This window comes from Heptranchias perlo, chromosome 25 (assembly GCF_035084215.1).
Source record: "Heptranchias perlo isolate sHepPer1 chromosome 25, sHepPer1.hap1, whole genome shotgun sequence".
Lineage (NCBI taxonomy): Eukaryota > Metazoa > Chordata > Chondrichthyes > Hexanchiformes > Hexanchidae > Heptranchias > Heptranchias perlo.
Window position 1 is genome coordinate 18,140,286 of NC_090349.1, and position 13,385 is coordinate 18,153,670.

The 13,385-nt window shown below is 37.8% G+C and overlaps 1 protein-coding gene across 2 annotated transcripts in view; it reads left to right on the plus strand.

Annotated features, from left to right (window-relative positions):
- Positions 1 to 275: 275 nt before the first annotated feature.
- The window catches only part of LOC137342071 (mediator of RNA polymerase II transcription subunit 13-like), a 228,941-nt gene continuing 215,831 nt past the window's right edge, over positions 276 to 13,385 (plus strand). For both annotated transcript variants that reach the window (XM_068005704.1, XM_068005705.1), the window contains exons 1-2: positions 276 to 822; positions 2,117 to 2,354. In XM_068005704.1, coding sequence (XP_067861805.1) covers positions 754 to 822; positions 2,117 to 2,354 — 307 coding nt within the window. In that variant the 5' untranslated portion in view covers positions 276 to 753. The remainder of the gene's footprint in view (positions 823 to 2,116; positions 2,355 to 13,385) is intronic.

Genomic DNA, 13,385 nt, shown 5'->3' on the forward strand with positions numbered 1-13,385 from the left:
AAACAGTACGATTCATGCTGATTAGCGCCACCACCGGGTCACAGACGTCATAGCAACCGAATCCCATCCATCCAATCCATCCATCCAGCCAAGCTTTGTGGGTCTGTCCGGCGGCTCGTGCCTGACGCTAGACCCCGCCCCCCCTTTTGCCGCTGCCGTCGGAGGAGGAGGAGGTGGTGCGCGTCGCCCACGTGACGCGCGTGCAGCCAATCCTTGGCGGGGAAATGCCGACCGCCTCATCGCTGTCGCCATTACGCTGTGTGTGTATGTGAGTGAGTGAGTGAGAGGGAGGGCGAGCAAGCAAGGGAGCGAGAGTCAGCCAGAGAGAGAGAGAGAGAGGAGAAAAAAAAAGCAGTCTTCAGCGGATAACTGGCGGCGGCAGCAGCAGTAGCAGCGACGGCGGGGACTGATTTTTGTTATAACTTGGGAGGTGAACGACGACGACGGCGGCGGCGGCGACGACGAAGAAGAAGACAACAACACCACAAAAAATATATAATTAAACCTGGGGGAGCCTCCTGAATTAAAGCGGACAATCTCTCGGCGGACGTCACTCCTTCCTTCGCTGTGGGGATTTTTTTTTAGTTATAATTTTTAAAATATATATTTATTCGTTATTATTTTTTTTGGAAGTGGCGGTGCGGGGGGGTGATTGTTTCATCCCTCCCGGATCTGTATAGATATTATTATTATTTTTGCAAACCAAGACGGAATCTTTAATTCGACCTCCGGAGAGAAAGTCATGCACGGAGCATGACTGCAGCAAACTGGGTGGCCAACGGTGCTAGCTTGGAGGACTGCCATTCGAATTTATTCTCTCTGGTGAGTGTGAGAGAGACTGGAGAGAGAGAGAAAGAGGGGCCTTAGGCTGTGTGGGAGCAGCCATTTTCTACTAATGGTTTAGCATAACCGTTTACATGGCCTTATTTTCCTGTCTAGAGTTTATTCCCTAGCCCCCCCCCCCCACCTCATTTTTGATGTTTACGTCCCTCCTCCTCCGCCCCCCTCTCCTTAAAGCCTCCACTACGTATTGCACATTATTATTTTACCTTAACAGATCTGGAAGCTTTTAATCCACCATCTTGAACTGGAAAAATGTCTGCATATTTCAAGGCGAATTAAAGCGTGCCGTTTTTAGGGGGGTGGGGGAGAGTTTGAACGTAATCTCTACATGGTAACTGATGCTGTTTGCGTTTACATGGCATTTATTCTCTCGTATTTTTTCTAATCTCTTTCTCCCCCCCCCCCCCCCCCCCCAATTTACATTTTCCGGTGCACGTATTCTCTTAATACTCCGTCTGTAGTAATAAATCATGTCTCTTGTCTGAAGTTTTAATGTTATATACTTCTCTGCAGTAGTCGTGTAGTTTTGAAATTTCTTCACTCTTATCAATTTCGATTCAATGCATTGTTTAACCCACAGCTTTTTAGAATCTTGCCTCCTTAATATTTAAGCTGTTTTAAATGTTCACGATGCATTCTAGTTAACACACAATTTACATTCCCTTATTGCGTGTTTTGTAGGAACGTATTCTTCCCTCATGTTTACGTATTGTGGATTACATTTTTAAAATCGTATGAGGTTGTTGAGGGTTTCATTCATATAAAAGTAATCACCAGTAGGTAAATATTTAAAAAGGTATACTTCAAAAAAAATCTCGAAATAAATCTGCACACAGTATGTTTATATGTAATTTACAGTATTTCATAAACCTTTTAAATTAGTTTTTAAAAGACTATGGCTATGTTAATGTATTTGACATTTACTTTCCTGTGGAGATTTTATGCTTTGTTACAGTACACTTTTTGTATTCAGTATTTAAATTATCAATTACTGCTCAAAGAAAGTGCAAGAGTTTAAGAAGTAGCTGTCATGAATTGGTTGACAATTTCAATGATTACATTTTCCCCTCATTCATATGTTGTAATTGATTACAGTTGTAATCCTATTTTGACTTGCAGTAGGTATGATATTGTGATATTGAGCACCTCTGCCAAAGTTTGAAAAATATCCTCTTGTATATTTTTGAAACACCACTAATAGATTTAGGCTTGACCGGTGATTTTTAAAATTTTTCTGGGGACTTTTTTATTTGACATGTTTCTCAACCAACAGGCTGAACTAACTGGCATCAAATGGCGTAGGTACAGTTTCCAGGGCCTAGGGGGCTGTGGTCCCATCATCTCAGCACCAGCTCAAGATGATCCTATCCTGCAGACCTTTATTAGATGTCTACAGGCCAATCTGCTATGTGTATGGCGACGAGATGTGAGACCCGAAGCCAAGGAATTGTGGATTTACTGGTGGGGAGAGGAGCCAAATCTAGTTGATGTAATTCATCATGAATTACGAGGTGAGTTCCATCTTCTTTCTTATTCAATAAAATGGCTGTACAGTTGGAGGAGTTTTCATGATTGATTACTGTTTCTCAGGCGTCCAATATGTCCAATATTTTGAAGAGGCATGTGTGGTAGATCAAATCTCTAGGAGGATTTTTTCCTTGCAAAGCTGCCTCGTGTTTGATTATTTCAGGGTTGCCTTTAAAAATGGTTTTATGACTTGATTGCAGATAGATTACTTTGCATATACATGGAAATGTTTTCAGTAATTTAAATGAAGAGCTCCTTATTGGATTTTCACCTCATTTTACCAGAACCAGCAGGGACTTTCAATAGAATACCTCTTCTAGAGCTGTAAATCATGGCATTTGAAATTGACTTTGCTGTGCCGGTTGTTGACAGTCTTGTCTAGCTGTGTAAAAATTTAAAGAATGCAATCAAAATATTTGTAGAAATCTTGTTCACTCACCTGCGTAAGCTCGTGTTGATTCTAGTGCTGTGGATATTTTGGGTGCTTTGAGTTCAGATAGTGAAGCATTGTTTTAACTATGGCTGCTGGTTTACAGCTTTTGGCCTCTGGAAAGCTCCAGAGAGGCCTACTGCAAGGTAATTTGACTCTGTCAGCAGGATAGTTGTATACTATTTACTGAGAAAATTCTTAGAATTCCTAGCTATTAGCTTAGATTCTCGTTCAGGTTTAAAATGTTATAATTTACTTGTTTCATGTACGTAGTTTGCTCTTACCACAGTAAAAGTTTTGTTGTGTTTGTGCACCAGATGTAACTGATGCTTTACTTACTTTCTGTGAAAGAGTAATTGCTTATTTACATATAAGAATGCTTGCAGAAAGAATAGGAACTTGAGTCTGCTCTGTGAAGATTTTCTGGATAGTGAATTTAGCAGCCTGGAAACACATTTCAGCTGTTGGGGAGCCCCCTTACCCTGAGATCAAACACTTAGCAAAAACTTGTGCAGGATGATGTGGTAGACAGCAGCTGCGAGTTTTTGTTGTGTAGTGGCATGTCATTGCTGTGGTACTTAAATCTGTTGTTTGTACACTTGGGTGAAAAATAGTAGAAGTGATGTAAAGTAACAATGTAATGTAGTCGTTATGAATATCCTTGAATATGATGAATCAGTAAAACTGTTCTGCCTGTTACGAAAAGAGTGTTTCTTTCTAGGAGTACTCTGCCACATGTTGCATAACCCCATGCCAAAACTTAGACACTAGTGGGGACAAAGTTAGTAACCAAGAAATTTGAAAACTAGTTCGTGAATGAAGGCTTCACATATGTTATCTATATAATAGGTTGGGAATGTGGTGTCCATCTTGAGTTTTATTTTGACCTTTGGATTCTATTGTCTTGAATCTTTGTGCTAGGATCTTGTACTTTTGTTTTCTGTATGTTCATAGTTTCATGATTTTGAAAGAGGATTGCACATTGATACAAAATAAAAATGGTTGACTTGTGCCATTTTAACCTTTGAGCTGTTTCCACTTATATTGTCGTCTGCAATTAAATCTTTTAGGGTTTCGTAAATAGTTTTCTTCAATATCTGATACTTGCAATCTAGCTTCTACATCAACTGTGAGTTGGCAATGAAATTCTGAAATTAACCTGAAAATTGATACATTGACAGTTTTAATCTGTTGTGTTTCTTGGCTACTTGGTATCTGTTGTGAAATTACTGTAGTAAATCTGATGAATGTATGAAATGTTTTGAGACTTTAAGATTAAACTCGCAAGAATGGTAACAGTTGCAGAATTCTGTAATGGGATTTAAGCATAAATACTAAAACCACAAAAAACTGTTCTGGTAAACAATCTTGTCACTAGAGTGACACTGACATAAGCATTTTGTGGTTGAGGAATATTTTTTTCTATTATAGTTGAGCTAGGCTACATTAGTCTGTGGATATTTAAAATGTTACTGTACTGCTTTTTAACACTGTTTTTGTTAGTACTCTAGTTTCTACATAATATTTGTGGTTATTTGATATTCGTGCTGGTTATGGAAAAAAAAAGACTTGTGAACCCATTTTTTGGAACTTTCACTCCCAAGCTTTGTAAATGAGCATTCATGCTTCAAGTTTTGGAAATGAATATATGAAGTAATTCTTGATCCCTCAACCTAAATTTTGTAACTGCATTATATATCTCCCTTTATCTTCAGCCCTGTGGTGCGTGTGTTTATGTATGTATGTATAAATCTGACTTCACTGAAGTTTAGTGAGATGTTACTGACAACAAATGCATAAATACAGAAGTTGAAATGTTATCATGTTAATTACATTGAGCATTGAGCCTGGATGTTGTTGCCTTACTTAATGAAGCAAATTGTTGGTGTCCTTTTGTTGATTTAAATTGGGTTATACTATCTTGAAATCAGATTTTTAAAATTTACTGGTTGCTTCGGTTTTTTAAAGAAAAAATCTGTTGGACTCAACATTTTGGAATGCTTTTTATTAGTTTGTGGTCTGAATATTTTTTGATTTATCAGCCTGTGTTTACTTGTATTTGCAGGGTGGCTTCTTATGGTAGTTCCTTGGTTCATTTTTTTCAAACAGTGGAAAAAGTGGTTGTTTTTCTGGAAGCTCATTAGAGACCTGTAGTTAACTATACCCAGGTATACTTAATAAGTATCAGATTTTTTGGCCTCTTGGTAAACTTTAAACAGCAAAAATTTTGGTTGTGAAATAACTTGATGGCTTGCTGCAATAATGTTTAATGGCAGAGCTTGTAGCTCTGGTTTGTGGCTATTTATCAGAACAAAGCTTCCCACATTAGAGACAATTAGAGTTATTAGTAACATAGTGTGCAGAATAATATATTTAATATGCCTGAACCTTGAAACACTTTGGAGTTGCTTAAAGGAACTGAATTTAAATGTCAGGCCATAGTGAGACCTAGGCTGTTGTGGCTGCTCACACGGTGGGTGGAGCTTTAAGCAAGCAGAACTGTATGTGTATTGTCTGAATGTACAGTGTGATTGTTTCAGCTCCATTCACACCAAAAGCCATTTCAAGGATCATATAAAAACATTCCTGAATGTGGGGCAGCTGCAGGTATCAGACCAAGACATTTTCTTATTGTAAGTGAAGTTATGACTCAGTTGTAGGTGAACATGCAAATTGCATTGATGAATCTTTAATTTCAAGCTTTGTTTAAAGTGTGTGCAGCTTTTGCTTTGGAATTTCATTAAAAGTAAATAAACTACTTGATGAATGAGTCTTTACATTGAGGATAGTTGTGTGTGTGTATTTTTGTGGGGTGGAGAGTTCTATTCTAAAGTGAATCAAGCAGAGGAAACCAATTGCAAGTAGTTTTTGTAATAAGTTACGAGTTCATCCGCCATAGTATTGCATATAGCCAGATTGAAAATTGTCACTCTGACCTGTCTCTGATTTCTTCGTCTTAGTGTTGATTCCCATTCTTTTTCTTTACCTCTTTTTTTGTTTCTCTTTTTCTTCTTTCCACTTGGCTGGTGTGGTGGGGAAAGTAGCCATTAACAGATGCCTTGCCCTCCATAACTTGTGCTTCCCCTTCAACCCCTCCTGTCTCCAACCCTTTCATTTACCCATTCTCCTTCCTACTGCCATCCCTTCACTAGTCTTACGTCTTCCTCTTCAAACTGCCTATTAAACCTCTATCCTTCCATCTCCCTTGCTGCACTGACCTCACCCTTAACACTCCATATACTCTCCTCCACTCCCACTTACTCTCCCCAAGGGTTGGTTCCACAAGGCACCCTTACCCTCAGTGAGTTTCTCTCCCCCTCCGACCCTCTTGAGAGGCTTTATTCAATTTCAAAATTCAACTAGTTGGTTTAAAAAAAAATTAGAATAAGGAAAGATGCCTTTCTCTCTGTCTCATAGGTGTTAGAAATCAGAATCTGTTTCATAGGTGTGAGGTATAAGCGTTGACATCAGATGGAGATAATTAATTGGTTTCAAAACTCAACTTTTTGAAAATTGAAGTAACGTTAATTGAAAGCACACTTTTCTCTTTCCTCTCATCATCTCCACTCTTGTTCTTACTCTCGTGCTGCCTACCTTTTTTTTCTGACTCTTGTCTGTCTTGGTTGCTCTGCTCTCGCTCTCTACTTTCGTTCTTGCACTCTCCTTCGCTCAAGCTGTTACATTTCTCTCCCTCAGTTTAATGCACTTTTTGAAGCTTATAGAACACATAAAAGCTGCAACAGTTGGGTCATCGGAAAGCTGTCATCTTTTCCCCCCACACACGCAACCTTTTTTTAAAAAGGTACTGATTCTAAATTTTGCTGTAGTAAAACTTTCGCAATTTGTTCTTTTGTTTTTCAGTATTATTGCTACTGGGCAGAAAGTGCTAGGAGCTGAAGAAAAATATCTCATCAGTGGAGTTAATTGAAAATGCAGCCTAGAAAATTAGGTACACTGCACATGTTCAGTCTGTACAATCCAAATTTGGCTCAGAGTCAGAGCTCTGGGCAGAAATATGAAGCCCAAACCCATGATTTTGGGAGAGGCTGAGGCTTTCAAGGAAAAGCTTCAACAAAGGCTTTAAAAGATGCTTCAGTGGACACATTTAATTGTTGTGAAATATGTAACTTTGAATTTTTAAAACCCTTATTTTGGATATTTGTAATTTTAGTTATGTAGGGCAGGAGAGCTGAAAAAAAAATCAGAGAATATTGTGATTGGTGGGAACACAGTCGCCAGATTCTGCAATCTGATGATAATATACCCTGACAATAAGATAGCAGCTGTTGTGTCACACAGCGTGACACCGGTAACATTGAAAATAACTTCCACAGTGCCATCTGCAGGAGTAACAGGTACTTATTAAGAGTTTTCAATGAAATGCATGCCCCACATACTGATTTTAATATACATTATATTTGCAGCAGTTACTCTGCATCACTGATTTGCCATTTGCAGGTTAGCAACAATTGTGTACGCACGCACGCGTATATTTGGGTTTTGAAATGCATATCAGTATTTGGCAATTTTTTCTTACTGTTCACAATGTGGATTTTGAGTGATGGTTTAATCAAAATATTAATCGTTGATTGCAGTAGTGCACTCCTGTCGATGCTTTATTGATTTTAAAAAGGCAGCGTGGAAGATATGAAATAATTCCTATGCATATATTTCAGTAATTGTTTAATTCTGTACTTAGCCGGCTAATTTATTGTGGAGTTAATTCTCCCTCTTACTCAATTGTTTGCATTCGTACCAAAACGCACTTGGAAAAAAAAATACTGATTTCAACTTGAAAAATTTATTGAATGCTAGCATACTTGTTTCTGATGTATTCGGAATATAGTTGGCAAGGTATGAGTTTTTATCATTAATGAAAAAGCACTCGCAATGGAATACCTGATGTTCTTGTTCTTAACCTGTTAGATGCTGCAGAAATTTGCAATCGAACTTGGTTTTTCCAGTAGCTGAAATGGATGACTACATGTGAGGGGTTTCTTGGAGATGAGTTTATGAACTTTGTTTTCTAAATGGCAGAGTTGATTTTGGTGTTGTGAACCTTTTCTAATCTTTGAAACAGTGTGTTACTTGGTGTAGATTTTGTAACAGTTTTTAAAATCTAATTACTACTGTACAGCCGAAAAACCTGCATTCATTTGCGCTTTTGAGTTTCACTGTAGACACCAAATGACTGAAACACACGGCTTTGATGCAGTCAGGATTATTCTGTGGGTATGTCAGTTTCTGTGATGTGGAACGCATGATTGTTGCTTATTTTCTCTGCAGAGCTGTCAGTTTTTTTTGTTGGCTGAATTATATGTTGAAACTATTTCAATAAGGAATGTCATGGACTGCAGAGCTGTTATAACTTTTCAGTCCAATTATTGAGGGCTTTTCTTCCCACCCGCTACCAAAAAAAACACATCTGGCCCATAACTGTGTGTATCAATCATGTCGGTTGTTTTTTCTTCAAAACTCGCAAGTATTATGATATTTTTAACACAGTGTTGTAACATTTAAAATGCCAAGGTGTGAAAAATAAGCAATTCATTGTGTCTCTTTTTCTGGGGGAGGGTATTGTGTTTTTGCAAACACAAAAAAAAAAGTTTCCTGTTTGAAAATTTGATTGAAGATCTTGGTATTTATTTCTGGTCCAAGTGTGCATTTTGTGTGTACAGTCTTAAATAGTATCTAATTTTATCTATAGTGCTTTGAGTGAGATCTAGATGCTCCATTCAGCACTTGAGAGAGGTTATGTTTTTTCTGCCATCTAAACAATAGAAATTGAATGCATAGCTTCATTAATGGCATTTCTTATAAACATTTCAAGAACTTTTTTGTAGTATTGTGGCAGATCATTAGTCCAATGACCTAATTGGTAGCTGGTGATAGCATTTTTTTTCATATATGAGCCCTCATGGCGCATGTTCTGAATTGTAGTATATGATGCATTACCTCATTCCCAAATTTTGGTGCATCATTTAGATTGAGCATGTCTTTTCTTGACAAAAACAGGTTTAAATAATTATCCTTTAGTTTTGGCATTTTTTACACAAGGATCTTGGCGGTTTTCCCTCCTTTTAGCCCATATATTTGTAAAGTTCCTGTTTGACTGCTGGAATAGAAACATTTTGCAGACTTAATAATATTTTCCTCATTTTTGGTGACACCATTGATATATATTAAATTCTATTGGATCATATGGTTTGTACACATACTGAAACTGTACCCTCGTCATGCACAGGAAATGGTTCTAGATCTGTTTAAAGACTTGTGTTCCCAAACTCAGAGCAAAATTCTTTGGATAACGAGTAAATTGAACTTTGTGTAATAGGTTGCGTTTTGGCACACTACATACTCTGGTTACATAGGCATTACAAAACATACTTTGTTTCCATTCTAGCAAAACAAAGCTAACCTTGTGTTGATACTGGCTGCCTGTTAACCATTATAATTCTAAAGATTGTTTAATAAATCATTTGGGGATAAAAAAATTATAAAATGTTTTGAGCATAAGGGTAAATTTCAAGCACACAAGTAAATGCTGTTAAGTAATTTGTTCAAACCTTAACGGTGGCAATTCTTTTACTTGCGAAGTTAGTTTAGCAGTTTGTTAATTGTATTAGGATTTTACATAATTTGCTCACCCACAGCTGAATTATAATTTTCTGATTTTATGTATAGTTGCCATGCATAGTATGCTAATTGTCTTTTTTTCAAACCCTTTTTTGGTTCTTACTAGGGCATGCTGAGATGAGAAAAATTTAAATCTTCTCATTTGTTCATGAAAACTCTAGAGCTTTCCATAGTATCATTGGTTTATTGTAACTGTGACTGACATATTGCTATAGTTTTGTTTGTATGAACATTTAATGAGGGAAGCTCATATGAGGTCACTCATCTTGTTTGTATTTGAGTCCAAGTAAATTGAGTTTGATAGGGGAATACTGCCCAGGGCATTGGGATTCAATGATTAATACCTTTTTACTGAGAGTAGCCTTTGAGAACTTTATTCAGCACAAAAGTCACGATCTTAGTTTAATGTTGTGTATGTGTGTTTTTTTTCTCTTCCTTCTGTCCTGCCCCTCCTTTTCTGTTTCCGTACACCTAACTGAGCATTGTCTCCAAAATTGCAGTTGCACCTAACGTCGCTAGGTTGTCTGGTGGTTGTGTGGGTTCTTGGGTGGGAATTTAATATGTCTTTTGGTCTGCAAACTAAGTTATTAGACAACTCAAAGTTGTTTTATATTGACATCATGTGATACCATTGGTGTTGGATTGTAAGTAGCTTGTTAAATTTTCAACCATGGCAAGTTTTGGAAGGGGGGAGGGAGCGAATGCAATCTGGCCATTTATTTTAGAGGCTGTACAGATATTGAAATGTTGGCAGATAATACTGGTGTGTTCTTGTCAGCATTGTGTGGCATTAGTGCTTCTTTTTGCATGACTTCATGCATCAAGGACTTAATGTGTGCTGTCAACTGTCATTTGTGAAAATGCTCATTATGAATAGTGTGTATATTTCATTAAAATATGGAGTGTGGTTGTAATTGATTCACTAGGTTCAAATGATCATTACCTACAAAATCTTTCTCCGTGTTTATGAACCCTGCTTCTTTAATTACTTGAAGCTCACTCCCAGATTTTTGTTAACCACCTTCAGAATGCAGTTTGCATTTATTTTGAGAAAAATGGGAAAGTAGGGGGTTCTTATGTAAACTTGATTTTTTTTAATATGTCCTGTATTTTCAACCCTCCTCCTACCCCAGTTAATGTATGGATTTGTTGGGTTGAAGATTCAGTGTGCACAGATTGGGTAAAGCTGGCAAATTTTCTAAATGTCTTGAAGGGATGTTGTATTCTTTTGCTTAAAATTCTATATCTGTTTACTTTTTAGTGAAAGTAAATTTGATTTATTAACAGTTCTTAACATTTTGTTTGTCTACGAATTGGCTGTTTCCTCATAGCTCCAATGAACAGTGCAAAATCCAAATGATAGAGCTGATGTGTTTAACTAAGTTGTTATACATTTGAACATAAACATACAGATGTTGAACTAGTTTGGCAGCATACTTTTAAATCAGTGACTTGGAGTCTCACACAAAGTAAGGTTTCAATAAGTACATGTCTGTCTCTCTTCTACTGCCCCTGTTTGTCTTTGTGTGCCTGTCTGACTGTGTGTCTCTTTGAGTGTATCACTCTGTGTTTGTGTGTATCTGTCTATCTCTGTTGCACTGTGCATTTCACTTCTGTATTACTGTCATTCTCTTGTCTTACTCGCTCTCACCTCACCGACTTGTTCACTGTGTCTTTCTGTATTTGTTTGCCTCTCTCTGTTCTTGGGGCCACACTCTCTCGCTCCCTGCTCTCCTCTCTTCTCCCGCCACCCCCTCCGCGCCTCTCCCCCTCTATTTTCTTTGTCCTAAATCTCCCAGACATGTTTGCAACTTTGGAGCAGCTATACATACAGGAAAGTTGTACTTTTGTAGTTACGTGTTGCTGTTGAATCTGGCCCACTCTATAAATGGTGCAGGCTCAGCAGCCGAGGAACCAGATTATAACATAGAACTGCATCCAACAGAATATAATATAAATGGGAAATGTTAGGTGGTGGTGCAGATGTTATAGTGAGCCTGTCGTACCTGTCCTTTTACCATGTGCTGCAATAAAAATGGAGTTTTGCATCAGAGAGCAGAAGCATTTAGTTGCAATATGATGGGCTGGCAGAGATTGAAAATGGATGTTTTTGTCCTGCATCTAAATATATTTAATGTACTTCAAAATCATTTCAATGTAATTTTTCATATTGATGAAACACTGCTATCAGTAGATATATTGTGCATATGTAAGTTAATGGCTTCATAGTGTCTCGTGTTTGTTTCAACCAGTTTTTCAGTTTTTATTTGAGCAAAGGTCAAAAAAGATTAATTTTGGTGGATTTAATATTGAATCAATTCGGATTAAATAATCTTGCAAGATTGTAACAGTTCGGATGCTTGAGTGTCTGGCCATTGAAGATTTGAAGATACAGGATGAAAGGGAACGGTTCTGTCACTAGAACGTCAGTAAAATGCAATGGTGGACACATTAATGTTTGCATTATCCTCACTTGAATCGCACAGCAGTACAATTATACATTTTGCCCTTAAAATCTAGAGAGAATTTTGCGCTGCGTAACACTGGGTGAAGTAACGGTGATAAAGGAGTAATTTGCGGTGATAAATCAAGTGCAATGGCTTGTGTTTTTTTTTCAATGTTGTGCTAAATAAGCACAGTTGCAGCACTGATGAACATGTTTTGGAGAGGAGTACATTGATACACCCAAATCTCTGTACCAAGAGAGTGTTCTACTTCCAGCTGTAATTATATGATTACTTTTGTGTTGCTACAAAGAAGTGTCAACATAACTCCGGAGCTGGGTCTTATAGCTGTGGGAGACCCCTTTTAGGAAGGCTGTCGCACATCACTTGTGCTTGACACTACATGGAGTATAACTCCAGTAAACATGAAACAGGGTTTAAAAAGTGCTCAGGGTTCTGTTGCACGTGCTGGGCTCTTTTGTAATTTGAAGTGGAGTATTTTGAAAATATCTTGTGTGGACACTCCTGGCTGTGTGCTCAAAATTTGCCCTTCGCTATCTTCTGGTCCCATGAGCGCAATTTCAATTCTACCCAGCCAGTATAAATCAGGAGTTCCTGGCTGAAAATTGATTTTGCAGTCTCAAACTGGTAGTATAGTTTAACAGTCTCCCTCTCCCCCTCCCCCCCCCCCCCCCCCCCCCCCCCCCCCCCCCCAACCTCTTGGCTCTTAAAAGCCAAAGTTTCTCTGAGGTTGTTACTACACTTGTGTCTAACATTTAACAGGAAGTGCATTTTTAGCCTGGGGGCCAGGTGGAGAAATTGAAACCTGACAAACTGCATTAGCAGTGGTATAACTTTCCAGGTGTTCTTAAAAAAAAAAAAAAAAAAAAAAATTGTTTAATTTGACTTTGCAAAGAAAGATCAGTTTCATTTTGAACAATTGCTTAAGGCTGAAACTCGCTACCATTTTGATTAATGGATAGGTGGGAATGTTTCTCTTCAGCTTAGCTTTGGTTCATTTGTGACTAGGCAAAATTTTGTTACTCCCTTTCTTCATTAAATTCTTCAATGCAGCACAAGAAACACTGGCTAACTAATGCCTGCATTTGTTATCTTTGTATTTGCTCTTAATATAGATTTTAAATATATTCCTTTTTCTTGTATAATATATCATCTCTCTATATAAGGGGTGTGGGACATGACACTATAAAGTCACATGAAGGTATGATGACAGCACCTTGTTGATGCACTGATCAACATGGAGAATGTGAGGATTTTGAGGTGGGTCTGAATGAACCAACTGATTTATTTTGCTTGTTGTATAAAGTCAACCCTTATTTTAACTTGGCCAGTTGACTGCACTGAGCAGTGTTTGGTGTTCCATTTTCCTTTAACTCTTCAAAGTTGAAGTGCTATGGAAACAAACAAAATGAATGCTCTCACAAGATTGTCACATCCTACGCATAGAGCAACTGCAAGATATTTGGTATTAGGAACGTAGCAAC